Source organism: Fragaria vesca, linkage group LG3, assembly GCF_000184155.1.
Source record: "Fragaria vesca subsp. vesca linkage group LG3, FraVesHawaii_1.0, whole genome shotgun sequence".
Classification (NCBI taxonomy): domain Eukaryota; kingdom Viridiplantae; phylum Streptophyta; class Magnoliopsida; order Rosales; family Rosaceae; genus Fragaria; species Fragaria vesca.
The window spans coordinates 645,284-671,043 of NC_020493.1; the positions used below are offsets into that span (position 1 = coordinate 645,284).

Below are 25,760 nucleotides of genomic sequence, written 5' to 3' on the forward strand. Positions count from 1 at the left end.
ATTTTTCCACAAAGCAAAAGCACAAAGCAATTAACAACTGAAAAAGAGTGTTCTTAAATCTTAACAAAGGAGCCAAAGTTAAAGGGAAAAGGAGAAAGACATTAAAGTGAACACCAATGCACTAACACCTACCACTTTACTCATCTAACTCCTTTGCTTAAACTTCCAAATCATTACTTGGGAGACCATCACTAAGCCTATCTAGCTCTTCATGTCTCTAATGGCTTCTCTCTTCACTTTCAATTTCATTTTTTTCATTGCCCTTCAACTTCTCAGCCTCACAGCAGCTCAAGCCAGTCAATGCAGACCTTTTTGCGGCAACATTCCGATTAACTACCCTTTCGGCATTGATGAAGGCTGTGGCAGCCCTTATTACAGTCACCTTCTCGTCTGCTCCGAGCCGGGTAAACTTGAGCTTCGAACACCTTCTGGCAGATACCCTGTCAAGAGCATAAGCTACTCCGATCCTCACATTCTTGTCACTGATCCTTTCATGTGGAACTGCCTAGACGGTGACAGTTTTCGACCAACTAGGCCTTTTAGTCTTGACACCAGTACACATTTGTCACTCTCTTCTCAAAATGACTACCTTTTCTTCAATTGTAGTGAAGAAAATGTGATCGTTCAGCCAAAGCCTATGTTCTGTGAAAGGTACCCGGAAAAGTGTGACTCATCATGTGACAGTTCTAGTTATCTTTGCAGGCACTTACCGGAGTGTGCCTCAGCATTGACAAGAAGTACTTGCTGTTCTTACTATCCCAAAGCCACTGAATCCCTAAGGTTGATGTTGAAGTACTGCGCTAGTTATACTAGTGTGCATTGGAGAAACACCGGTGAGACACAGCCTGATGATCAAGTCCCAGAATATGGCATTCGAGTGGATTTTGATATTCCGGTTACCACACGTTGCCTTCAGTGCCAGGACACATCCAAAGGCGGTGGAACATGTGGATTCGACACCAAAACACAGAGTTTCTTGTGCTTATGTGAGAAAGGAAACGCGACTACTTATTGTAATGGTAAGTATGATTTGTCAATTCTTAATGATTTATGATTCACAGTACTTCAGTGACTTCAGTGATAATTTGTCTCCCATTGTGCAGATGATAGCATTTCTAAGCATACGAGGAAAGGTGTGATTGCAGGTAACAATTTTGATCATGAGTTTCAGAGTTACTTAAGAATTTGATGTGACTTTGTGTGCTCACTTGGATGCATGTTGCTTATTGTTGCAGGGGCAGTTTCTGGTGTTTCAGTAGCAGGAGCCTTTGGAATTGGGGCAGGAATTTGGTACTACAGGAAAGTTAGAGCTAAAGCACCAGTTACGTGTGGGGTTCAAAGCAATGAGAACAGGATTTTCTGAAAGAGATAGTGAACCTCACACCTTCTGAGAGCAATCTTCTTTATCCTCTCTGATTTATTTAATTGCTTTTTGCATATGAACTTGATTCTCATGTGTTCTTTTCTTTAATTTCTTACTATGGTCGTTTTGATTAATTAGTACATGTAGTGTTAGGATGTGGATAAAAAACAATTGTTCCACATCAGAGAAAGGTTGTCTATCATGAGATATGCTAATTGGAAGTTTTGTAAATTTGGACATACACAATTATGGTTAAGTGAAGACAATATCGGTCGACACATTATGGTATGTTAGTACCATTATTCATCATGTCAGTAGTATAATACATCAGTAGATACAAGCTGTTGTTCTCATTGTCAATTGTTACATGTACAAAACATGCTTCATACATCCAAGAAGCCAACATATAGCTTCAGTTACAGAAAACAGTAAAGGCCGAGTAGGTAGAAATGCAAAATCAACATGCTTTACCAACAATACAGCGAAGAGGACCTGCATTTGAGGTCAAAGCAGGAACCATCGATCCTGGAGAGACCTTGAACTTCTGTGTTCGAGTGTACATTGGATAACAACTTCCCCATCCAGATTGTATGAAATAAGCACCATTTTGGAGCACATCTTTAGAAGATCTCCACTTCCAGTTCTTCCAGCCCCCGTAGGCCTCTCTTTTCGTCACCTGTAACACGAAAAACACATATGATTCGAACTCTAAAACTTATGTTCATTTACTAATGGAATTTCCTTCAATGGTAAGCAAAACTACGTACTCCATTGCTGTGATAGCAATGTACCTGTTTGGCATCAGGATTTGTAGGAGCTATGAAGTAGTTGCCTTCACTGAAAATGGTTGGATTAGCACTGCCACCAATGGCGTACATCTTCCACTCATCATATCTATTGTTGGCGACATGAGCATAGCCGAATCTGACCCTGTTATTTCAAAGCAATCACACCATTAAAACTAATCTCTATTGAACATTACACGAACTAGATAATCACAGTCAGTAACTACAATCACTCATCCGGTAGTGCCTCTCACCTCGGCATCCTTTCAATAAGGCCTGCCCCAAAACGGTTGAAGGCTATTGTGACCTTCATAATTTTATCCGCAGTAAATTTATCATTGTGTCCAAGCAGCATCACCTGAAATTTGGCAAAAAATCACATGGTTATATGACTCACATCAAACAGAAGTGAAATACTACTACACCGGTCAAATGCTAGCTATTTCTTGCTTACCTTGTCGTGCTGGGAAAAATAGTTGTTAGTGACGGTGACTGCAGTGGAAGCATGTGTGATATCAACGAGGCCATCAGCTCCACGAGACAGAAAGCAATGATCAACCCAAACATGCGAAGAAGCAAAGATACTAATGGAATCACCGTCGCTCCCTAGCCGATGTCCGACATGGTTAAGAGTACTCCTAACCATGCCGGACTTCCCCGGCTTACAATCATGAATACTTATTCCATGGATAATAACATGACTAACCCCCTGCACAGTTATGCATGGTCCATAAGCAATCTCTACTTTAGCCCCTCTACCGTCTATGGTCTTGAAGCTATTCATAATGAGCTCGTTCTTGAGGGTGATAACCATGTCTTTGGCAAAAACGATCCACAACGGCTGCGTTTGGATCACACCATACCGGAGGGTGCCCGGTTTAGGGTTTATGGGGTCATCAGACGAGGTGGTGACTACGTAAATACGCCCATATTTTCCTCCAATGGCATCTTTGCCGAAGCCTACTGCGCAGTTAGCCAAGGCTTGGCGATTTCTTGCCCAGTTGGGATTGCTGCGCCAGCATGAGTCGACTACATTCTTTGTTGTGGGTTTGGGGTTTTTGGAGTAGCTTGGGGAATAGGCTGCTTCTAGTGTTGGAGCATTGTAAGCTAGTGAACAAAGAAGCAGTAGGAGAAGGGATATGTTGGCCATGGCTTAAAGGGGGAAGCTAGACAATTATGTACAAGGATGATCTATTTCTATATATAGAGAATTAAGTAGGTAATGCCTGATTAGAGAAGATGGTGCACACGATTTAGGGGTGATTTTGTTTCTGTTAAATTAGTTGATTGGCCTAAGATCTTTGGGAGCACAAAACGTGGTTGCCACCAGCGAATTGGCCGGTTTGGTTGACCTACTGAATATTTTGTAGACATGCCTGTATATCTTACCCAGTTTTATAATCAAAAGAGAAGACTGTTTCATAAGAGGCTTACAAGAAATATGATATATAGATTTCAATTCTCCGAGTCACAAGGTTCATTTTAAGATGAGAACAATACAATGGATATGGTTAGGCCGGGGATAAGAAAGTAGTCAGTTCAACTCAAGCACAACTTCAATCGTACAGTATGTGATGGAACCATTATTTCATTACATAAATATAGCTATATATAACAGCTACATATAATTTCACCAACAATGAAAAAAAATGAAAAAAAAGTACACACAAGATATCAAATTTGTCTACAGAGCTTCAGACACAATTGTGTTCCTATCTCCTTTACGAGTAGAGTAGGTATGTATGCCTCGTTCGATCTATGCATAGCTGCACATCCCAAACGCACACGAGTTGCCTTTCTTGCAAGCATTGTTGCATCTCCCACAGTTTTTCTTGTCAGACATTGGATTCACAACATGACCATTGCAGCACATCTCTGTCTGCTTGCATTTCACCCCACACTTCCCGCAATTGAGTCTGTCCGTCTTCAAATCCACGCACTTCTTACTGCAGCACTCGGAGCTGCCGCCAGCTGCAGCCGTGCCACAAACCTTAGGGTTTTTGTCACATGTTGACGCTGTCACTGCCCGAGAAGCAAAGAAGACGCTGATTGTTCCCCTGAGAGAATTTTTCTCCTGTTTTTTGCCGTTGTTGTCCTCGTTGAAGAATGATGATTTTTCTTCTTCTAGTGTCGCAGAAAGCGTAACGGCTGAAGCCATCAACAACATGGCTAGCAGAAAGAAAACCTTAAGAGAGTTCATGTTTGATAGTATGTACGAAAGATCGAGGAGAATTGGAGGGTCGAAGAAGGAAGACGATCGATGAAGCTAGTTATGAATGCTTTGGATGGAAGAAGTATGTAGATTTGAAGAATATAAATAGAAGAATGAGCTGATAGAGGTCATCAACGAACGTCGGGAATATTGCATGCATGTGTTTTAATTCTCTGTTTTTTAATAGCTGTGATCAGCATGACTTTGCAGTGAATTATTCATGTGCGTTTACGTGATTAACTAACTAATTATTTGGCTGGTATAACGCACAAAAACCACAAAAAGTTAATTCTGCAAACAAAATTAGGCTTCCAAAGAATATTACGCTCTAACTTAGGTGATTAGGGACAAACAAAGCATGAACGAATTACTTATAATAAGAGATTTATAAGCAATATTTAAGTTCCATTATTTCCAATTGGAATCGTGCATGTTAGTATCTTGTACGTACTCCTATATATTAGTTTAAGCATCTAAGAATGTTCATATGCTGTTTTTTCCAATTTTCTGGCTAGGAAACTGTTGTCCCATTGGGCATTTGCTATTCAATTGTTTGTATGGCACACGGAATAATAAGATTCTCGTGCCAATAGTCTTTTCTGGTAGCTAATGAAATTTGTACTGAAACATGTAAAAGAAACTTCAAACTTCTACAGATCGAGAATGATAGGTTGAATTAACTTAGAAAATGAAAACATCCAAACTTGGTTAGTTGAACGTACGCAAGCACCAAGCAGTAGTGGAACTACCAAGGGGCCGGAGGGCGGTGTGGCCTCCGCGGCAAGTTCAAAATTGCCATTCAATTATGGTTTGCTATACATATATATGTATTCAGTTTCAAGAATTTGGTTTATATCTGTCTCTTTGGAAATTTTGGCCCCTCCGGAATTTCGTTTGAAGTTCCGCAACTGGCACCAAGCGGCGGCTTTTGCCCAGAAACCCATCTCAGCCAACTTTCTGTTGGCCTCTTGTCAAGCATACCCAAGTTGTTGCCTTGCTAAATCCAAATTAAAGATGCTAAACTTATTGGGATCCAAAGCCTTAAGTGCCTTCTCCATCTCACCAATTGTCTTGATCAAGCGCACTTGATTCTCCAAGCGAAATGATGATGGAATATCTGATCTGCAGCAGCAAAGAAAAAAATAAATAAATAAAGTAAGCCTAAATGCGCGTCAGATAAAAGAGTAGTATAGGTTTATTGTATCCCTTACCCCTTCCATCTTCTCATACCCGCAACTCGACGTTCCAGTTCGTCCTCGAGGTTCTTGAGCAAGTTCATAATGTCTTGCAGATCTTTAAGGAGATATAATGTTTGATTCTCCCAGATGTTGCAATAGGCTATTAGTTGCTCCAGATACTCTACATCCTTGTCAAGGTTCTTGGTGAGAGTTTCATAAGAATCCATTATGGTTATGTTGTCGTAATAAGCTCAGCTGGATATGATATGTTGATGAACTTTGTTTTACTTTTGTCATGCAAACACCTCAAACAGAATCCTAATATGAAACGAAGTACAATATATATTCGATCACTACAAAAAAAAAGTTTCAAACTAATTATATATAAACACTATACATACAATTTCGAACTACATCATATGTCGAAATTAACTCATTTATAAATAATTATCGGACACAGTTCTTTGACCAAAACTCGTGTTCTTAACTTCTCGCCAAGACTTAATATATGATTAACAGAGATCCAAGCTTCAAAATATTTTGGTTACAGATACAGTGAGACTTGGTGGTATAATCCTTGATTAGTCATTGCTCGTGTTCTTTAAGCAAAACAAATTATTTCATTGAACTTAATTATCAAGCAGCAATACAAATATTACAACTGTGACCCTTATTGAGTAGAAGTAGTACTCAAACTAGCTGCGAAATTCCTAATTAAGCATAGCTACACATCCCAAACGCACAAGAACCACCCTTCTTGCAATGGTTGTCGCATCTCCCGCAGTGTTTTTTGTCGGACATTGTGCGCACAACATGGCCGTTGCAGCATATCTCTCCTTGCTTGCATTTCACCCCACATTTCCCACAGTTGAGTGTGTCCGTCTTCACATCCACACACTTGTTGTGACAGCAATGTGATCTTGAGCCGTATGCGGCGGCTCTACAAACCTTAGGGTTCTTGTCACATGATGATGTCGTCACAGCCCTCGGACCAAGGAAGATGCTGCTTGTTCCCCTCAGGGAGGTTTTCTCCTGGTTTTTGGCATCCATTAGAAGCTCATCATCTAATGTTTCGTGATTTTTTGTAGCCTTGGTTTTCTCATTTAGAAATAGTTCTTCTTCTATTAGTGTTGCAGAGAGAGTAACGGCTAAAGCCATCAATGTCGCTACCACTAGTAAGAAGACCATGAGGGATTTCATGCTGAGCAAATTTCTTTGGTTTGGTGTATATGTATAGAGAGGGACTGAAATGAGGGAGCTGAGGAAGAAGATTAACGAATAATGAATGCTTTAGATGAAGAAGCTTGTAAGTTTGGACAAGTATATATAGATGGAATGATCACGATAAGTCAACTAGAGGAATATTGCATGAGTTTTCAAAGGATACTCTCTTGAACTGACTTAAATTTTTTTAATAAATTGATTCAGAGGGCCAAAACAAAACGTTAATTCAGTGAACAAAATTAGGCTTCCAAGAATATGTTACCTGCAAATTAGGTGAATAGGAACAAGAAACATGCATGCAAACTACAAATATTCTCATTATCTAGTTAGTAATCTAAAAGCACATACTATAATTTGACTCTGCGATTTGGATCGATGTATATAAACATTAATTATTGGTAAATGATAATCGATCAGCTCTAGCTAGCCCGCGTTCGCGTTTGAAAAGTCCAAGAAATTAACAAATTATTGGTCTAAGTAATCCAACTTCGAGAATATTTGTGGAAAAATATAGCTTATATATTGTTTCACTGATGATCGATATTATATGGATATATGATCAACTGCATATATATTCCGGAAGATCAATCGGTACAAACTGGAATGACGACCCTATATATAATTAAGAACTTAATAATGAAGAGTAGAATCGATCTCTGTATTGTTCTTTTTACATCAAATAAAAGACAAATATCAAATAATTTCTCGTCGACAATTGACAAAGGCACAAAGCCAATGGGTGCTGACTAGTTAGCTACCCCTTATTCCTTGCACACACTTAATTTATACCACGATTCAAGCACTTTGTACTTAATTTGAATTAGACAAATAAATAATGAATTTAATAACGTATATGTATAGCTGCACAAATCTGATTAGTGTTATCCTTATCATGCATGCATTGGTCGTACGTGGAAGTTGGTCTGTTGATTTCTATGCATAGCTGCACATTCCATACACACACGAACTACCTTTCTTGCATTTGTTGTTGCAGCTCCCACAGTTTTTCTTGTCAGACATTGGATTCAGACACTTCCCTTTGCAGCATATCTCCGAGTACTTGCATTTCTTCCCACACTTGCCGCAGTTAACTCTGTCAGTCCTCAAATCCACGCACTTCTTCTTGCAGCAATCTCGCCCCGCGCTGCCTGCAGCCTTGCAAACCTTAGGGTTTTTGTCACAGGTAGTCGCGGTAGCCCGAGTGGCAAGGAAGCGGCTTGCTCCCCTAAGAGAAGTTTTCGTTTGGCTTAAGGTATCAGGAAGATCATCAGATGGTTCATTTGGAGTATCATTTTCCTCGTTAGAAAACCATTCCTGATCTCTATCTTCTTCTGGAGTTGATGCAGAAAGAGTAATGGCGGCAAAAGCCATTAGCATGGCTAGCAGAAAGAAGACTTGGATGGAGCCTTTCATGTTTAGTTTTCGTGTCTAGGTATAAGTGAGAGTCTCTAAAGGGGCCGGGAGGATTGGAGTACTAGGATAATGGTGAGAAAATAGGAATGTATTTTTGATGAGGAAGCATGTAAGTCTGCAGAGGTATATATAGAGAATACAAAGGGCTAGTAGAGAAAAGGGGATTGCATGCATAAACTGTGTGTGTGTACTCTGGTACTTAGTGGGATGGTCTAATACGAAGGGCTGAAACACATACAAGTAAACGGAAGTTAGGCTTTCCGAGAAAGATTATATGTAAATTAGGTGAATTTGCAGAAGATACAGAGGTTACTATACGTAGATATTAGTTGGGCAGGTTAGGCTAGCTCATAGTCTTGGTTCTCATTCTTCATTCATATGTATATGTAGGTAATTGCGTGAGCACAATGCTCGTCTTCTTGCTATAAGAGACTCCAAGATTATATCCAAATGTACGTATGTTCTCTATTCCAAACCTGGGTAAAAAGCTGTTATAGAAGCACTAGCTGCTTGTAGCCTATATTGACAATTTGACCTTTTAAAGTTCAATACTGACTATTGACCAATACGTAATCTTCAAGGAGGACGATTTGGAAACCATATCCAACTCTATTTGGCTATGAGCTACAGCCTACAACTCCGTTCGAGTTCTTACTCGAGAGACATACATTCACTTCTGTTTTCCATGTATTCTATACATATACTAATAAAATAAGATTTCACAAAGAATATACGTCATACTGTAACTTAATTAACGATGTCTTTTTAAATAGAGTATCTTTAGTACATGGATACACATACATATGTGTATGGTTAACATTAGAGAATATAATATAGAAACATGAGTGGTCAAATATATGAATTGTTATAAACGGTTAAGATTGCATCATGTATTTATACATCGGCATACAAGAATTTTGTAAAATATGTAAATGTCTTGGAAATCAACACAAAAAGTAATTGTTATTCGATTCCTAAGGTACATATTAAGACTTCCCTATTAGACTTTGGAATTACTTCATGAATGATCTCTGTACCACGTTCAATATGGATATGTTGGATTTAGAAAATTTTTCATTCGTTCGTCAATGGACCAATGACGTGAAAGATTTGGGCTACTTTGGGCAATTCGGCCTCTTAAATTTCATTTTGTTGAGCTTTGGATCGACTTTCGAGTTGACCGGAGTAGACTATTGAACATGTCAGCATGATATCATTGATATGTATGCCTTTACATCCGATGGAACATTGTAGAATATTCTTCGCAAAGTTTGGCCATAGTCTTTTTTTTCTCTTTTTGGAGGTTCAAGTTCAAATCCTAAGCCTTACTAATTTTGCGAAGGAACGAAGACATTGATAGTAAGGTTTTGTTATTTTGGAGGTTCGAGCTCAAAGCCTCACTATCAGAATATTAGATCCAAGACATGCACGACATTCATGAAATTAAGACCGAATTACATTTCCATACATATAAAAGATACAATATATATTCAATTATTGATCGTGAATAAAATACAAGACAATACAATGGCAAATCCGTGCCTTATGATCAAATACTACATGTAATCTCACACCCTTTTGTTCTGAAACCCTAACTAACTAATCAAAATAATGTTTTATTTTGTATGAATACAAAAGTTATTTGACAAACCGTCACACTTGATCTGATCCAATTCATTGAGCTAAGCTAGCGATAACTAATTGGCGTAGCTGCACAGGCCAAACACGCATGAGCTTCCATTTCCACACTTGTTGCCGCACTTGCCACAATGTTTGCCATTGACAGACGGGTTCACACAAACACCGTTGCAACAGAGTTCCGAATACTTACACTTCGCTCCACACCGCCCACAATTGTTTGTGTCCGTCCTTATATTGACGCATTTTTTGCTGCAGCAGTTAGGTCCTGCACTGCCCTTGCTCTTACAGACCGTCGGATTCTTGTCACATGTTGTTGGTGCTGCTCGTACTTGCTCCGCAAGGAACCGGCCACCTATCCCTCGGAGAGATGACGTTGTGAACCGAAGCTCGTTAGGATCGACTTGGGGGAGCTCTTCGACAGTGGCTGAAAGGGCAATGGCTATCCCCAACAATAGCACCAAGATTAGGGTGAACACATTTTTAGATATTATCATTGCCATTACTATACGTAAGGACTTTGTGTTGTTCACCCTAAAAACAGACACAAAAGGCTAGATATTTTGTGGAAACTGAAATAAAAAAAATAAGACTAGAGAGTAGTTGGAAACTATGTGAATGATTTCAGATGGAAAAAATAGCAAGGAGATACAGTACTATTTATAGAGTTAATCCTAGCTGGCTAGATGAAGAGGTGCGATACGTGTTTTAATTTAATTATTGTGAGCTTAATTTCGATGGAGGTCTCTGTCAATATGTTACATAATGGTAGGTATTTTTCCAACTCATGATTCCAAAATTCCAATTTGTATACGATGAACTGGAAAATAGAGAAACAGAGAATAACCAATACAGGATTTAATACATGCATATACGTATTGACCAAAATTGTAGCAGCCGGTGATTTTCTATTTGCTTCAATCCTCATATATAGCTAATAATACGATTGCAGAACATATACTAGTTTTGGAAAATTGCGACCTTTTGGTTGACAAGTTGACATAAGGAACAGTTCTGTGGTAAGAGAAATTAAGAAATACTGTATTTGTACGTACATTGTAATTAGTTGTTGCTGGAAAATTCCCATATTCTTGACAAGGCACAAATGAGATAGTCGATAATGAAGCTGATTTGGACCAGTTATGCTCAGCATTACATGTGTTAATAACTTTATTCCCTGTGTTTCCAATAAATTAATTCAATACAAGTATATATGGATATCGATCTCTCTCTTGTTCTTCTTCTTGTTTTTTTTTCCTTGTAGGAAATTAATTAATGTTGTGTATAGCATTCGTGATTTGATATAAACTTCTCAAATCATGCATAATTGTACATTCCGTAAACACAGAACTCCCCTCTCTTGCACTTGTGGTTGCATCCACCGCAATGCCTTTTGTCGAACGATGCATTCACACACTTCCCCCTGCAACAAATATCGGTGTACTTGCATTTGTACCCACACATCCCACAGTTGAGTCGATCCGTCTTGACATTGACGCACTTCTTCTTGCAGCAGTCCGGCCCCCGAGCTCTTCTTCAGACGACAAACCCTATGAAACTTGTCACAGGTGTAGTTTCCCAACGGGTTCTGCTGCGACGCCAGAAAGCGACTCACTCCTCTCAGAGAAGTAGTCGCTTCTTGCATTTCAGATTCAGGCACAGTTGCTTCATTGCTCTGCACTACTTCCGGTTCTTCCACTTCTTCGTTGTAATTGTCTAGATCGACTGCAGCTGAAACAAGGGCCATTGTTGCTAGGATTGCAAAGATGTGGAGCAACTTCATGTCTGTAGCTGTAGTTACGGTAGAAATGGAAGTATTAGCGTTGTAGAGAGAAAGGAGCTTGTAGGTAAGGATAGATCGAGGAGCTTGAAGCTAGGGTTAGTAGTAAGGTTGAACAGAACACGGGGTCGATCTTATAGAAGATGGAGTTGGGGGAGAGTTGACAATAGGAAACTTGATGTACAAGTTTGCTTTATCTGTGTGGTAGTCTAAGTTCATTAAACTACTTGCATGTTACTACATATGTTTGATACAATAAGCGAAATAACTTGGACACAAAAAAAGTTAGGACAGCGTCTCTTCCTCAATTTCGTCAACTTTTGGTTTAATTTCTTTCTTCATTTACTTCTGAATGTTTGATTTGGTTTACCTCTAGCTAGCTAGGGTTTCATGCATCTCTCTATTACCTCCAACTATTGCTTTATATATATCTCAGTAAAAGTGATGTCACGTAGGCAAGCTTCCCAATCATGGATCATTTTCATCTTTCAAATCTAAGCCCTAGCCTGAGGGCTACGTTAACTTGCTAATGAGGAATTGTGCCCCAAGTCATATGGTAACAGCCATAGAGTTGAAGTTTCGAATCCGGGTGGTGGAATATAAAACTACCTTTTCTTTGAAAGTAAAGATGCGAAAATGATATCTGTAAAACAGGGTGATTCATACACTCATTTCTGAGGGACGGTGGATTGGTGGAATACACGTTCCCTTATAATTGTAGAAAGGGAACTAAAAAAAGTCACTAAGGGGGTAACTTCAATATACTAGCTAGAGGATCGAAGTGATCGACTGCATATATCATATGTTGAACAAAGAAGTAATTACAACTGCAAGCAGATACTATGTAACTTTCTTATCCCTAAAAACAGAATACTCAATTCCTCACAGTATGATTGCAACATATATAGTTTATATACGACCCTGATATGCCATAGCCATTAGGTACTAAGAGAATGGTGCAGTACTGAGAGAGCTAGAGAATTACGTAGATATTACTTTTTACGGACCAACATAATACGATCATGAGAGGTTCAAGATTTAATTTGTATGTACGTTGTAAATAACGTAATGGATGCATGTCTACGATTATATTGTACTTACAATTTACTATACGTACGTGGAAACTAGGTTCTCTATGATAAATATACTCTCAATCTTACAAACTTAATTAAGAGCATAGTCCGGCATGGCAGATTAATCTAAGGGTAACAGTTGATATTTTTAACACTTTCAAAGTATTGCATACAATATAATAGTAAACATGCATGAATTGAATCTGAAACATCAAACTATCAAAGCAATAATCACATATGTATTGGATCAGTACTAATTACTAAACATTACGTGAAGAAATTAGAAAGGAGTTGAAATAAATTCATGCGGCTTGAAACAATATAGATTCCCAATAAATTAAGATGCTTTAGTTCATTACAAGTATAGTTTTCATCTTTTCCCTTGTTAGGTAAAGATCATAATCATGTATATGTACTGTCATACACAATTTGGCAGAAGCTTCAAAATAACTTATTGTAGCATTTTAATGAGAAATCATGCATAATTGCACATCCCATAAACACAGAACTCCCCTCTCTTGCACTTCTGGTTGCATCCACCGCAATGCCTTTTATCAAAAGATGCATTGACGCACTTCCCCCTGCAGCAAATCTCAGTGTACTTGCACTTGTAACCGCACATCCCGCAGTTCAATCTATCAGTCTTGACATTGACACACTTCTTCTTGCAGCAGTCCGGCCCCGAGCTCTTCTTCAGACGACAAACCCTAGGAAACTTGTCACAGGTGTAGTTTCCCAACAGGTTCTGCTGCGACGCCAGAAAGCGACTCACTCCTCTCAGAGAAGTAGTCGCCTCGTGCATTTCAGATTCAGGCACAGTTGATTCAGTACTCTGCATTTCCGGTTCTTCGTTGTAATCGTCTAGATCGAATGCAGCTGAAACAAGGGCCATTGTTGCTAGGACTGTAAAGATGTGGAGCAACTTCATGGCTGTAGCTGCAGTTAGGGTAGAAATGGAAGTATTAGTGTTGTAGAGATAGAAGGAGCGCCTGTAGCTAGGGTTAGTACTGAAGATGAAGGGGAGATGGGGTTTTATAGAAACAGTTTGGGGAGTTGACAATAGGAACCTTGAAACACAAGTTTTTCTTTATCTGTATGGTGGTCTGAATTCATTAGACTGCTTACAAATTACTGAAAATCTTTGATCTTCTAAGAAGCGAAATCACTTGATTGGGCACAAAGAAAAGTCGACCTAGCCTACTATTGATTCTCACTGTATCCCCTTCATCAAGTTTGGGAAGATTCATTTGTATTAAAAATGCACACACTTGTACCCTTTTCTTCATTTTCACATCACTGATACAAACGCGTGCACTATTTTAATTGATGTATCCCAATGATGAAACTCAAAGCCTCCTTTGCATGACAAATGCACTTTACAATAACAATCTGTATCAATGATTAAAGGGTATTATCCAAGCAGCTGAGAATAAAATCTACTAAATCCCAGATATATCTCAATTTGCATGGAATGAAAATCTCTGGGATCTCCAGATTGACTAAGTAATCAGCTCCGAAAATAATAGATGATCACCAAGATTTATCAAAATTTCAAAAGTATTTTTTAGTTTTGAATCTCAGTAGCTGATGCTGGCCGGCTAAGTACGTTAGTGCAAATTTAAGATCTAATAATTATAATTTCTCCTACAATGATTCTTCCATTGCTATTTTCTACCTTTCTGTGTAACTGTTTTCAGATGAATTATACGTTTTTTTTAATTTATTTTTTATTTCATTGAGACAATCTTACTCATGAACTGAACTTGCATCATAATAGTGTAATGGTAAGCCAACTAATTAAGCTCGACTCAATCTAGACAAACATGGATTCTGTCACCAGTTAACGAGTTGCCATGTTAAGACATCTTAGTGTATTATATCAAATAGAAACACAAATTGGAGACAATGCATGTGAGTGTGTGAAAGACATATGGTAGATTCTAAGCACCAATCTCCTGGGATTAGGGGGTTTGGGGCCGAAAACATGAGACTTGAATCGTGTGCCACTGTCAGCCTAACATCTATTATAAACTTCCGGACTTTGAGCCTCCGATTGAGTTTTGGTTCAGTTTACTTGCGAGTTTTGGTTAAGTTTACTTGCAAGTCTCTTCAAATGTCAACCCAGGTTTCTTCATGTTTCCCCAATGGTTTTACTAATCACTACTTTACTATGACCTTATTTTGGCCAATGAGATTACAAATCATAATATATTAGTAGGTCCATACTTCACTTGCATTGAAGATAAATGAAAAATCCTTTACAAGCCCAAAGAATCAGAACACTAAAACGCTGTCGTTTCATACTCCGTCAAATCGTCAATAGCAAACGTGAAGTTTTTAAGCACCACAAAACCAGATTAGGAATCGAAACGTTTCGTAACCCAACCGCAATCTGGACGATCAATCCGCCACCATGTCCAGCTCCGCCGCAGTCGACGGCGTCGCGGCCACCGCGCTCCGATCAGTTCTCCACCGCGTCCAGCTGGCAGCAGAAAAATCCGGCCGCCGCGCCGACGAGGTCCGGGTGGTGGCGGTGAGCAAGACGAAGCCGGCCGCCGTCCTCCGCCAAGTCTACGACGCCGGCCACCGCTGCTTCGGCGAGAATTACGTCCAGGAAATCGTCGAGAAAGCTCCTCAGGTTTTCTCCAAGCTCAGTTTTTCATTCAGAGAATTGAAATTTTTGGTTTTTGATTTGTGAAATTGTGAAAGTTTGGTTATTGGTGATTTGGGATTTTGCAGCTTCCTGAAGATATAGAGTGGCATTTTATTGGGAATTTGCAGAGCAATAAAGTAAAGCCACTTCTAAGTATGATTCTCTTTTTAATATCTGAGTATTTGACTCTGAATTATTAGCTGTTTTGTTGGTTTTGATTGTTCATAATCATAGAGATTTAGCTTTGTATGTTAAGCATTGTGTTTTTTTAGTAAAGAAATGAGTCTTTTTTTTTTTGGTTCTTGTGTGAATTTTTGGCAGCTGGTGTGCCCAACCTTGCAATGGTAGAGAGTGTGGATGATGAGAAGGTAGACACTAAACACTTGGCTTCTTAGTGGGAAAGTTAGAATTAGATTATAGGTGTCAAGAAATGCATGGCATATTGAGAAAAATTGTTATGGTTCCTTAATCATTGGTGCCCTTTTCGTGTGTACACGAAGTTTGGCTGTTTGGGTTAAATTTGTGATTGTTGGAGCAGTTAAAGTGGTGGTCTTTGTAGACTGTCTTGAGTGAGGGAAGTTTTGGTTTTGTAAGTCCTTGTTCTTTTGGTTTGAGTAGTTTGGTTGGTGTTAAAGTTTATGGCATATGTTTTGCAGATTGCAAACCGTCTTAATACTGTTGTTTCTAGCATTGGGAGAAAGCCTCTTAAGGTGTTGCTCCAAGTGAATACTAGTGGAGAAGAATGTAAGTTAACTAGATTTGAGCTACAACTTACACGGACATGACCACCTGCGATTTTATCACTTGAAGATTTTTCTTCATCTGCCTCATATATTAATGTTGGTCATTTGTGAGTCGTTTGTTCTCTGCTTGATGTCTAGGTTTGTCTGTGAGTCCTCTATGTCCCTGTTTGGTTTTAGGTTTGGACTGCAGATATAAACTCATCTTTATATTGAAGGATTACTGATTGGAAGAAATAGAGAGTAACTTCCAACTTTTATCTAAATTATGGGAACTAGATGAATTAGTTATAAAGAGTTGATATCCCACCATTTTGTGGGGACCAGAAGGAGTTCCCTGGAATATCCGACTTCTTTCTTCGACTTGGACTATATATAGAAGCTGGCCTTCATTTGTTCATTCCGTCTAACGAGTTAAAATATCTATTCTAATCATATGTAGGCATCAATGGGCACTATAATTTTGATGTAATATCTAAACGATGAAAAATTCTTGCAGCAAAATTTGGTGTTGAACCCTCTGGATGTGTGGAGCTCGCAAAGCATGTGAGTTTGGATTGTCCAAACCTTGAGTTTTGTGGTCTAATGACCATTGGTATGTTGGATTATTCATCTACGCCAGAAAACTTTAAGGTGATAGTTTGTTGACATTTAAATCTTTCTCCATGATTTCAGTTTCTTGAGCTTCTTGGTAATACTTAAACCGTACTGTTTGTTTTCAGACATTAGCCAACTGCAGAGCTGAGGTCTGCAAGGCACTTGGAATTCCAGTAGAGAAATGTGAGCTATCAATGGGCATGTCTGCGGACTTTGAGCAAGCTGTAAGGACTAATCTAGGGCTTTACTTTATTAAGTTGTATATGATTATAAAATGCGTATCTGGGTTGTCGAAGGCTTACACTTATGAAGTGTTCAACTAATAGGAAAACTTACTGTTTTGCAGATTGAAATGGGAAGCACAAATGTGAGAATTGGATCGACAATATTTGGGCCAAGAGAATATCCAAAGAAACAATCGCCTTAGCTTAAATTTCTCTTGTAACCCATTGGATTTTGGACTCCCTAATTTTTGCATTGAATTTGGCAAAATTGTGGTCAGAGTTTGTATGCCATTCCAAGGCTGGCCTAGATACATATCTTTGTAATAAAATGTTCTTTAAGTCTGTATATTATTTCTCCCTAGAAGTAATAAACTCTAATTTCTCGTTACATCCATAAATTTTGCTCAATGGCGCCACTAATTGCTAAAATGTACCCATACGGACGAGATCAAAGCATATATATAAAAGAAAATATACTAACATTTGCTTAATTTAAGCAATAATTTCATCATAGGAGATTAAGATCATTGCTATATAAGAAGGGAAGAAAGGACTTTTGAACTCACTCGCTGAACAACAAGAACCCAAAAACACAAACATGACTCTTTCGATATCTTCCCTAGTGTCTAGGTCTTTCTTGATTCTGTTCTTGTTGGCATGGATAGCAAAAGGCCAAGACCTTGATCTCTTTCGTCAAACAAATGGTGTTGGCCAACCCATGGTTTTCGATGTGATGCGTTATGGAGCTGTTGCAGACGGAAGAACAGATAACAGTGAGGTATTAACGTTTTTGTGATGTAAAAGCTTTCGAGTTTTGATTTACTATGTGAAATGATAAAGTTTTATTTACCATCTCTTATATTCTCATTTGTTAATGCATACAGAAATTTTTGAAAGCATGGAGTGAAGCATGTAATTCCGATGGAAGAGCAACGGTTATGATTCCTGCCGGAACATTCAAGTTATTCCCAGTTGTATTCTCAGGTCCATGCAAGGGTCCTATCGACTTTATAATTAAGGGAACTTTGATGGCTTCTACTGGTTCATCAGCATTGAGTTCTGAAAGTTGGATAAACTTTCGGAACGTCGAACAACTGACAGTAGCCGGTGGAGGTACCCTGGACGGCCAAGGAGCCTCAGTCTGGCGTCTTAACGATTGCACAACTAATCCGGGATGCAAATCTCTCCCAACTGTAAGTTTTTACTATACAAGTTTCATAAAAATTTCCTTATCATAACAGATTTGTTGCCATATGTATTACAAGACTCACATTTGCCTCCTTATCCTACTCTTTCAATATAATCATCATTGTAGCTCATGGCAACGCTATTAGCTAGGGCCTATGTTATTGTCTATATACAATATGTATGTGTTTGTTTGATGGTCGTTCAAAATGGATTATGTTTTTTTCTTCTTCTTTTTTCATTGTAACAAACTACACCTCGCCCCCTAGTGTGATAGAATGGGTGGTTAACTAGTAATGAGTTTGTTGTCAAATATATTTTTCTTTGCTACTTTTTTCAATTTTGGCTATATATATTGACATCGATCTTCTTGTGATGAACAGTCGATGACATTCGATTCGGTCACAAATGCAAGCGTTCATGACTTGGTATCACTCAACAGCAAAAATACTCATATCAAGGTTCATGGATCCCAAAGGATACGTTTCAGAAACATTAGAATATCAGCTCCAGAGGACAGTCCAAACACCGATGGCATTAAAATCGGTAACTCATACCGCATTGGAATCAGTCGCTCGATCATTCAGACCGGCGATGACTGTGTAGCAATTTTGTCAGGAAGTCGACAAATTCACGTTACTAATGTCTTTTGCGGTCCTGGACATGGAATCAGCATAGGGAGTCTTGGAGGGCATGCTTATCCAGAATATGATGTGGAAGGAATTTATGTGAGAAATAGCGTTTTCAAAGGGTCTGATAATGGTGTTAGAATCAAAACATATTCTAGAGATTCAAAACCCTTGACGGCTTCAAATATTGTGTATGAAGATATTCATATGATTGATGTCAAGAATCCCATTATCATCGATCAACAATATTGTCCAAGCAGTCAATGCAATAAAGAGGTAAATATATCGTTTTAGGGCATTTTTCTTTTGCAATGAAAACTGAGTACGTTTTATTTGATGAAACAAGCTTAGGCTCATCATCACTTCTTGTTTGTTGCAGGGTTCTTCATCAAATGTGCAAATCAGCGATGTTACATTCAGAAATATATGGGGAACCTCGTCTACCAAAGAAGCAGTTACTTTGAAATGCAGCAAAACTAAGCCATGCAAGAATATAAAGATGGAGAATATCAAGTTACCTTATAATGGTCCCAAAGGACCTGCAACTACCGTCTGTTTTAATGTCATCGGCAACTCTATTGGCTCACACATCCCTCCTTCTTGCTTATAAGTAGTATCATGCATCTATTCTTTACATATCATGCATCTATTCTTTACATATATAAGTTTCTAGACCTAGTTTAGTTTCCGGTATGTTTGATTGAGCCAGGTGAAAATGGATGAAAACTTGTAATATGATGCTTCATTCTTAAATAAAATTAATGTTGTTCTTAATCCGACTTACTCCTCTTATTTGACATTCGATCGGTTAGTTATGTTCTTTTACTTTTACCCTAAATTTACATCATATATTGTCATTATTTTATCACATAGTGTTGCTTAAATTTTCAATATAAGCTGAAGAAAGAAACATTATGATATGATAGGAAAATCATATAACAACGTTATCATGCGAATCAAGAAATGAGAGTATCTCTTGTTAAATCAAATTTGATTACTTGCCAAAAAAGAAATCCAATCATATATGGTTACATGAGCTTTGAAATGTTGTTCCTTGGACTTCCATTATCGAATGCTATGGAAATGTTGAAGTCGCGTTTGATATGTTTAGTGAAATGCGACGCGAGAGTTCAAATCAGTTCGGTTACTCGATCTGCTCGATCAGCTTGAAGATGATAAGGACTTGTTTGAGTATATGAATGGAAGAGCACTTTGTTTCGTCAATTCGTGGAACTCATTGATTTCGGGTAATGCACAGAGTGATATTGTGTGAATATCAGAGAAGTTTTTCATTACTGTTTGTTTGGGCATGATCTGCGGACTTTGAGCAAGCTGTAAGGACCAAGGACTAACATGGGGCTTAATTTACCCTACTAAGTTGTATTATGGGACTTGCACTCCTGAAGTTTTCAACTATTCGGATCGATAATACTGTCTTGCAGATTGAAATGGAAAGCACAAATGTGAGAATTGGATTGACAATATTTGCGCCAAGAGAATATCCAAAGACATAAGCCTTAGTTTCATATACTTGATTTGTTATTCTTTGCATTGAATTTGGCAAAATTGTATGCCATTTGAAGGCTAGCTAGACCTTGGCTATGACATAAACCCAAATTCCCTAAATTTAGGACACTCATAAATCAGAGAAAAAGTTACCTTTAGCTAAATAAAAATTTAGGACACTCATTGGGGGTTTTACACCTTTTTGGGCGTAAATAAAACTTTCCTAAATAGAATTAATTTCATACAAATAATTAGAAACTCAAATTTCTCTTTTTATCCATAACTTTTGCTCAATGGGGCCGATAATTTCGAAAACGTACATATGAGGTGGAAGTGACATGGAAAAGATCAAAACATATATAAAAAAGGAAAATATTTCAATTTTTGCTTAATTAAGGCAATTTTGTCATCATAGGAAATTAAGAACATTGCTATATAAGAAGGGAAGAAAGAATAACTCACTCTCAGAACAAAAAGAACCGGAAGGAAACCCAAAGACACAAATATGATTGTTTTGATATCTTCCCAGGTGCTGAGGACTTTCTTGTTTTTGTTCTTGTTGGCATGGATCACAAAAGGCGATGATCTTAATCCCCTTCGTGTATCAGAACGTGATGGTCGACCCATGGTTTTCAATGTGATGCGTTATGGAGCTGTTGCAGACGGAAGAACTGATAACAGCCAGGTAACGTTTTTGTCACGTAAAAGATTTCAGAGTTTTGGTTTAATTACTATGAGTTTTGATGAGTTTTATCGTATTAAATCGAAGAACTAGAAACCATGAGAGCATCTCTGATCTGTTCTCATTGTTAATGCATACAGGCGTTTTTGAAAGCATGGAGTGAAGCCTGTAACTGGGATGGAAGAGCAAGGGTTGTGATTCCTTCCAAAACATTCAAGTTATTCCCGGTTCTTTTCTCTGGTCCATGCAAGGGTCGCATTGCCTTTATAATCAAGGGAACTTTGCTGGCTTCTAATAGTCCATCAGCAGTGAGTTCTGAAAACTGGATAAACTTTGAGAACGTCGACCAACTGACGGTGGCCGGAGGCGGTACGCTAGACGCTCAAGGACCCTCTGTTTGGTCTCTTAACGATTGCAATACTAATCCAGGATGCAAAGCTCTCCCAATTGTAAGTTTTTACTATACATGTTTCATAAAAATGATTCTGATCTGAAAACGTATAACAATTTTAAGTTCATGATCATCATAATAGATTTATCACCATATGTATCACATTAAGATCGGTTTCCTATTCTATCAAATTGTTACCATATGTATTACATTAAGATCGGTTTCGTATTCTATCAAATTCGTTAATACGCGCGTTAGTATAATTAGCAATGTTGTCATCAGTAAAGAGATTAGGGTCGATTTTGATCATTGTCTATATACAATGTGCATGTTTAGGATCCTTGTTCTATGTCTATCGAAATGGATTTTTTTAGTAACTAGAAACACCACGCCCCATAGTGGGATATGGAGTGGGAGGCAGTTTAGAGGAGTGGGTGGTTAACTAGCTAGTCTTGAGTTTGTTGTCTCTTATATTTTTCTTTGCTAATAGTTTCATTTTTTTTGACTATATTGACTCTCATCGCATAACTGTTCTATAGTTTTATGACATATTTAAGGCATATTATTCTCTAAGGAACTATGTTTTATAAGTGGTACAGATAGATATGGATATAAACATTTTTGAGAATGTGATCACATTTTAACATCGATCTTCTTGTGATGATCAGTCTATGACTTTCAACTTCGTCTCAAATGCAAGCGTACATCACTTGAGATCATTCAACAGTCAAAATGGTCATTTCAAGGTTCATGGATGCCAGAAGATAGACTTCCGGAATATAAGAATATCGGCTCCGGAGGACAGTCCAAACACCGATGGCATAAAAATCGGAAACTCATACCGCGTTAGAATCAGACACACGATCATTCAGACCGGTGATGATTGTATAGCAATCGTGTCTGGAAGTCGGAAAATCCACATTTCTAATGTATTTTGCGGTCCTGGACATGGAATCAGCATCGGAAGTCTTGGAGGGCATGCTTATACAGAATATGACGTGGAGGGAATTTTTGTGAAAAATAGTGTTTTCAAAAAGACTGCTAATGGTTTGAGAATCAAAACATATGCTAGGGATTCAAAACCCTTGAAGGCTTCAAATATTGTCTTTGAAGATATTAACATGATTGATGTCATGTATCCCATTATCATAGATCAACAATATTGTCCACACAATCAATGCGATCTACAGGTAAATATATCAATTTAGGGCATTTTTCCTTTTGCAATATGAAAACTGAGTTTTATTTGATGAAACAAGCTAGGGTTCATCTCTTCTTCATTGCAGGATTCTTCATCAAACGTGCAAGTCAGCGATGTTACATTCAGAAACATATGGGGAACCTCGTCTTCCAAAGAAGCAGTGACTCTGAAATGTAGCAAAAGCAAGCCATGCAAGAATATAGTGATGGAGAATATCAAGTTACCTCATAATGGTCCAAAAGGACCTGCCACTTCCGTCTGCAGTAATGTCATCGGCAACTCTTATGGCTCACACATCCCTCCTTCTTGCATATAATTAGTACCATCAATTATTCATATATAACTTTATAGACCTAGTTTTAGACCTGCAATTTGATTAATCATTTTCATTTCGTCCTGTATCCAACTTATTCCTTTTGTTAGACATCTCGATCGACCAGTTACACTACTTAATTTTATCCTAGATTTGCATGTTATATTGTCACCATCTTATTATATAGTGTCCATGCAAATCAAGAAAGGATAACTACTTGTAGCATCAAAGTGCTCGTCTAAGACATTTTCAATCTTGCTTTGCAGTTCATGTCTATTATGTTTAGCATACTTTTCTTGATTTCATCTTCGTAGCTCATCGATTGGTTGATTATGTTTATTCTTTCTGATGTTTTCATTTAGTTTAAGTGTTTTTCACTCATGACCTTAACGTCGTCAATTAGGCTACCTAACCAACGTCGTGGTCCTTATAGTTCCATTTGAATTAGCTGAAAACAAGTATTCCTCGCGGGTTTTGCTATTTTCTCTGTTCGGAAAAAGAAATATAAAATCAAGAGTTATACCGTCATGAAGTTATGAACAAGCTAAGTAGCTCTTTCTTAAACCCCTTAAAACCCCAAACCCAGCTCACACCTACTGCCACCACCACCACCCGAGCTTTCAACGCCATCATCAACCGTCTCTCATCTCAACGCTCTCACCATGAAGTCCTTGCCGCATTCTCCTCTATGCTCAAAGCCCACATTCCTCCAGATACCCACACCTTCCCTAGTCTACTCAAAGCCTGCACCTCCCTAAACCTCTTTGGTCATGGCGTCTCACTACACCAACGCGTTGTGGTTAATGGGTTTTTCTCAGATGCTTATATTGCCTCTTCATTGATCAACCTCTATGCGAAACTTGGTCATGTCCAGAATGCACGGAAGGTGTTCGACACAATGCCTGAGAGAAAAAACGTTGTTCCTTGGACTTCCATTATCGGATGCTATTCGCGTGCCGGAAGTGTTGAGGTTGCGTTTGGTATGTTTAGTGAGATGCGGCATGACGGAATTCATCCCAGTTCGGTTACTCTGCTCAGCTTGCTGTCTGGAGCTTCGGAAGTTGCCCATGTGCAGTGTTTGCATGGTTGTGCTGTGGTGTATGGTTTTGAGTCTGATATGTGTTTGGTGAATTCCATGTTGAATGTGTATTGTAAATGCGGGAGAGTTGAAGATGGGAGGGATTTGTTTGAGTATATGAATGGAAGAGACACTGTTTCATGGAACTCGTTGATTTCAGGCTATGCGCAGAGTGGAGATGTTAGAGAAGTCTTTCAGCTTTTATATAAGATGAGGGTTGAAGGTGTGGTACCTGATAAGCAGACTTATGCGTCTGTGGCTGCAACACAGAGTGATGTTAGATTGGGGAAGTCTGTGCATGGACAGATTTTAAGATCAGGATTTGAAGTGGATTCCCATGTCGAAACAGCGGTTATAGTTATGTACTTGAAGTGCGGGAATGTTGATCTTGCGTTTCGGATATTTGAAAGGACAATGCATAAGGATGTGATTCTGTGGACGGCTATGATCTCAGGGCTTGCGCAGAATGATTCTGCAGACAGGGCCCTAATGGTTTTCTGTCAGATGTTGGAATCCAGAACAGAACCTTCTAGTGCCACCATAGCTAGTGCACTTGCAGCTTGTGCGCAACTGGGATCTTTTGAGCTAGGAACCTCTATTCACGGTTATGTGTTGAGGCAAGGAATGAGACTTGACATTCCTGCCCAAAACTCCCTTGTTACCATGTATGCAAAGTGTGCACGTTTGGATCAAAGTCGTGCTGCTTTCCAAAGTATGAGCAAAAGAGATTTGGTTTCTTGGAATGCTATAGTTGCTGGATATGCTCAAAATGGTCATCTGGGCGAGGCTCTGGTTCTTTTCTCTGAGATGAGGGCAACCCTGCAGAAGCCTGATTCATTAACTGTGGTCTCCCTTCTCCAAGCTTGTGCTTCCACTGGAGCGCTCCATCAAGGAAAGTGGATCCACAGCTTCATTATTAGAAGTTGTCTCAGACCATGCATCTTGGTAGACACAGCCCTGATTGACATGTACTCTAAATGCGGTGACATGGATAAAGCGCACAGGTGCTTTGTTGAAATGTCTGAACAGGATCTGGTGTCATGGAGCACCATTATTTCTGGTTATGGTTGTCATGGCAAAGCAGACACTGCTTTGGAGTTGTATGCAGAGCTTCTGCAGACTGGAATCAAACCAAATTATGTCATTTTCCTCTCAATTCTTTCAGCTTGTAGTCATAATGGTCTTGTTGAGAAGGGTTTGAGCATATACCAGTCGATGACTGAAGATTTTGGTATTGCACCAAGCCTTGAACATCGAGCTTGCATTGTTGATCTTCTCAGTCGAGCTGGAAAGGTGGAAGAGGCATATGATTTCTACAAGAGGGTGTTTCCAGAACCTGCTGTTGATGTTCTTGGTATACTTCTCGATGCCTGTCGAACCAAGGGCAATGTGGTTCTCGGGGACATTATCGCAGGAGAAATTTTTAGGCTAAAACCTGCGGATGCTGGAAACTACGTGCAATTGGCGCATACCTTTGCTTCGATGAACAGATGGGACGACGTTGGTGAAGCATGGAACCAAATGAAGGCTCTTGGCTTGAAAAAACTCCCTGGTTGGAGTTTTATCGAGTTACATGGGACTATCACTACATTCTTTACTGATCACAATTCAAATCCTCAAATTGATGATATAGTGTCACTATTGAAAATTTTAGGCAATGAAATGAGGAAATCAAGCCTCCGCAATTGGGACGGCGTTGAATAAATTCTTAGGACTCAACAATCAGCACTGAGCCTTTTATCAGTTTAACTTTTTCTGGGCCACATTTTTTTTTTCTTCATTTGTGCTTATATACACCTCCTAACATATTTTAAATCAATCTAGCATCAAAACTTTTGGTTATATCAGTTTACTCGCGATCGAGCGATTTGAGTCAAAAACTCTTGCTATAGCAC

The 25,760-nt window shown here is 38.8% G+C and overlaps 10 protein-coding genes across 10 annotated transcripts; 4 read left to right on the forward strand and 6 right to left on the reverse strand.

Annotated features, from left to right (window-relative positions):
* Positions 1-220: 220 nt before the first annotated feature.
* LOC101300521 lies at positions 221-1,363 on the forward strand. Its single transcript, XM_004295233.1, has 3 exons — positions 221-1,019; positions 1,104-1,145; positions 1,236-1,363. The coding sequence occupies exons 1-3, from the start codon at positions 221-223 to the stop codon at positions 1,361-1,363; spliced, it is 969 nt and encodes a 322-aa protein (XP_004295281.1).
* A 457-nt stretch (positions 1,364-1,820) lies between these two features.
* LOC101300699 (putative pectate lyase 2-like) lies at positions 1,821-3,298 on the reverse strand. The gene is made up of 4 exons (XM_004293265.1): positions 2,603-3,298; positions 2,403-2,506; positions 2,155-2,293; positions 1,821-2,039 (listed from the first exon to the last, which is right to left on the reverse strand). Exons 1-4 carry the CDS (start codon positions 3,296-3,298, stop codon positions 1,821-1,823), a joined length of 1,158 nt encoding a protein of 385 aa, XP_004293313.1.
* Positions 3,299-3,904: 606 nt separating this feature from the next.
* LOC101300805 lies at positions 3,905-4,348 on the reverse strand. The gene has a single exon (XM_004295234.1). It carries the CDS (start codon positions 4,346-4,348, stop codon positions 3,905-3,907), a length of 444 nt encoding a protein of 147 aa, XP_004295282.1.
* A 1,904-nt stretch (positions 4,349-6,252) lies between these two features.
* Positions 6,253-6,696, reverse strand: LOC101301090. Its single transcript, XM_004295235.1, has one exon. It carries the CDS (start codon positions 6,694-6,696, stop codon positions 6,253-6,255), a length of 444 nt encoding a protein of 147 aa, XP_004295283.1.
* A 999-nt stretch (positions 6,697-7,695) lies between these two features.
* Positions 7,696-8,175, reverse strand: LOC101301373. The gene has a single exon (XM_004295236.1). It carries the CDS (start codon positions 8,173-8,175, stop codon positions 7,696-7,698), a length of 480 nt encoding a protein of 159 aa, XP_004295284.1.
* Positions 8,176-9,872: 1,697 nt separating this feature from the next.
* LOC101301662 lies at positions 9,873-10,316 on the reverse strand. Its single transcript, XM_004295237.1, has one exon. The coding sequence runs from the start codon at positions 10,314-10,316 to the stop codon at positions 9,873-9,875; it is 444 nt and encodes a 147-aa protein (XP_004295285.1).
* A 2,825-nt stretch (positions 10,317-13,141) lies between these two features.
* LOC101301953 lies at positions 13,142-13,558 on the reverse strand. The gene has a single exon (XM_004295238.1). It carries the CDS (start codon positions 13,556-13,558, stop codon positions 13,142-13,144), a length of 417 nt encoding a protein of 138 aa, XP_004295286.1.
* A 1,474-nt stretch (positions 13,559-15,032) lies between these two features.
* On the forward strand, positions 15,033-17,181 carry LOC101300985 (proline synthase co-transcribed bacterial homolog protein-like). Its single transcript, XM_004293266.1, has 7 exons — positions 15,033-15,304; positions 15,406-15,472; positions 15,641-15,687; positions 15,976-16,063; positions 16,559-16,692; positions 16,782-16,880; positions 17,003-17,181. The coding sequence occupies exons 1-7, from the start codon at positions 15,080-15,082 to the stop codon at positions 17,081-17,083; spliced, it is 741 nt and encodes a 246-aa protein (XP_004293314.1). The 5' UTR covers positions 15,033-15,079; the 3' UTR covers positions 17,084-17,181.
* A 297-nt stretch (positions 17,182-17,478) lies between these two features.
* LOC101302248 lies at positions 17,479-22,790 on the forward strand. The gene is made up of 8 exons (XM_004295239.1): positions 17,479-17,658; positions 17,765-18,073; positions 18,449-18,970; positions 19,074-19,244; positions 20,730-20,885; positions 21,023-21,331; positions 21,942-22,463; positions 22,560-22,790. The coding sequence occupies exons 1-8, from the start codon at positions 17,479-17,481 to the stop codon at positions 22,788-22,790; spliced, it is 2,400 nt and encodes a 799-aa protein (XP_004295287.1).
* Positions 22,791-23,322: 532 nt separating this feature from the next.
* Positions 23,323-25,569, forward strand: LOC101302538 (pentatricopeptide repeat-containing protein At4g04370-like). Its single transcript, XM_004295240.1, has one exon. The coding sequence runs from the start codon at positions 23,323-23,325 to the stop codon at positions 25,567-25,569; it is 2,247 nt and encodes a 748-aa protein (XP_004295288.1).
* The last annotated feature ends 191 nt before the right edge of the window (positions 25,570-25,760 follow it).

What these genes read in the sequence shown, in the direction of transcription:
- LOC101300521 (XM_004295233.1), top strand. Translation starts at nt 221, where the DNA reads ATGGCTTCTCTCTTCACTTTCAATTTCATTTTTTTCATTGCCCTTCAA. An exon ending in CGCGACTACTTATTGTAATG is followed by an intron (nt 1,020 to 1,103) that starts GTAAGTATGATT and finishes CCCATTGTGCAG; the next exon opens with ATGATAGCATTTCTAAGCAT. An exon ending in GAGGAAAGGTGTGATTGCAG is followed by an intron (nt 1,146 to 1,235) that starts GTAACAATTTTG and finishes TTATTGTTGCAG; the next exon opens with GGGCAGTTTCTGGTGTTTCA.
- LOC101300699 (XM_004293265.1), bottom strand. Translation starts at nt 3,298, where the DNA reads ATGGCCAACATATCCCTTCTCCTACTGCTTCTTTGTTCACTAGCTTAC. An exon ending in CTTATTGAAAGGATGCCGAG is followed by an intron (nt 2,294 to 2,402) that starts GTGAGAGGCACT and finishes TTGAAATAACAG; the next exon opens with GGTCAGATTCGGCTATGCTC. An exon ending in CAAATCCTGATGCCAAACAG is followed by an intron (nt 2,040 to 2,154) that starts GTACATTGCTAT and finishes TTCGTGTTACAG; the next exon opens with GTGACGAAAAGAGAGGCCTA.
- LOC101300805 (XM_004295234.1), bottom strand. Translation starts at nt 4,348, where the DNA reads ATGAACTCTCTTAAGGTTTTCTTTCTGCTAGCCATGTTGTTGATGGCT.
- LOC101301090 (XM_004295235.1), bottom strand. Translation starts at nt 6,696, where the DNA reads ATGGCTTTAGCCGTTACTCTCTCTGCAACACTAATAGAAGAAGAACTA.
- LOC101301373 (XM_004295236.1), bottom strand. Translation starts at nt 8,175, where the DNA reads ATGAAAGGCTCCATCCAAGTCTTCTTTCTGCTAGCCATGCTAATGGCT.
- LOC101301662 (XM_004295237.1), bottom strand. Translation starts at nt 10,316, where the DNA reads ATGGCAATGATAATATCTAAAAATGTGTTCACCCTAATCTTGGTGCTA.
- LOC101301953 (XM_004295238.1), bottom strand. Translation starts at nt 13,558, where the DNA reads ATGGCCCTTGTTTCAGCTGCATTCGATCTAGACGATTACAACGAAGAA.
- LOC101300985 (XM_004293266.1), top strand. Translation starts at nt 15,080, where the DNA reads ATGTCCAGCTCCGCCGCAGTCGACGGCGTCGCGGCCACCGCGCTCCGA. An exon ending in AGAGTGTGGATGATGAGAAG is followed by an intron (nt 15,688 to 15,975) that starts GTAGACACTAAA and finishes TATGTTTTGCAG; the next exon opens with ATTGCAAACCGTCTTAATAC. An exon ending in CTACGCCAGAAAACTTTAAG is followed by an intron (nt 16,693 to 16,781) that starts GTGATAGTTTGT and finishes GTTTGTTTTCAG; the next exon opens with ACATTAGCCAACTGCAGAGC.
- LOC101302248 (XM_004295239.1), top strand. Translation starts at nt 17,479, where the DNA reads ATGACTCTTTCGATATCTTCCCTAGTGTCTAGGTCTTTCTTGATTCTG. An exon ending in GAAGAACAGATAACAGTGAG is followed by an intron (nt 17,659 to 17,764) that starts GTATTAACGTTT and finishes TAATGCATACAG; the next exon opens with AAATTTTTGAAAGCATGGAG. An exon ending in ACAATCAATGCGATCTACAG is followed by an intron (nt 22,464 to 22,559) that starts GTAAATATATCA and finishes TCTTCATTGCAG; the next exon opens with GATTCTTCATCAAACGTGCA.
- LOC101302538 (XM_004295240.1), top strand. Translation starts at nt 23,323, where the DNA reads ATGAACAAGCTAAGTAGCTCTTTCTTAAACCCCTTAAAACCCCAAACC.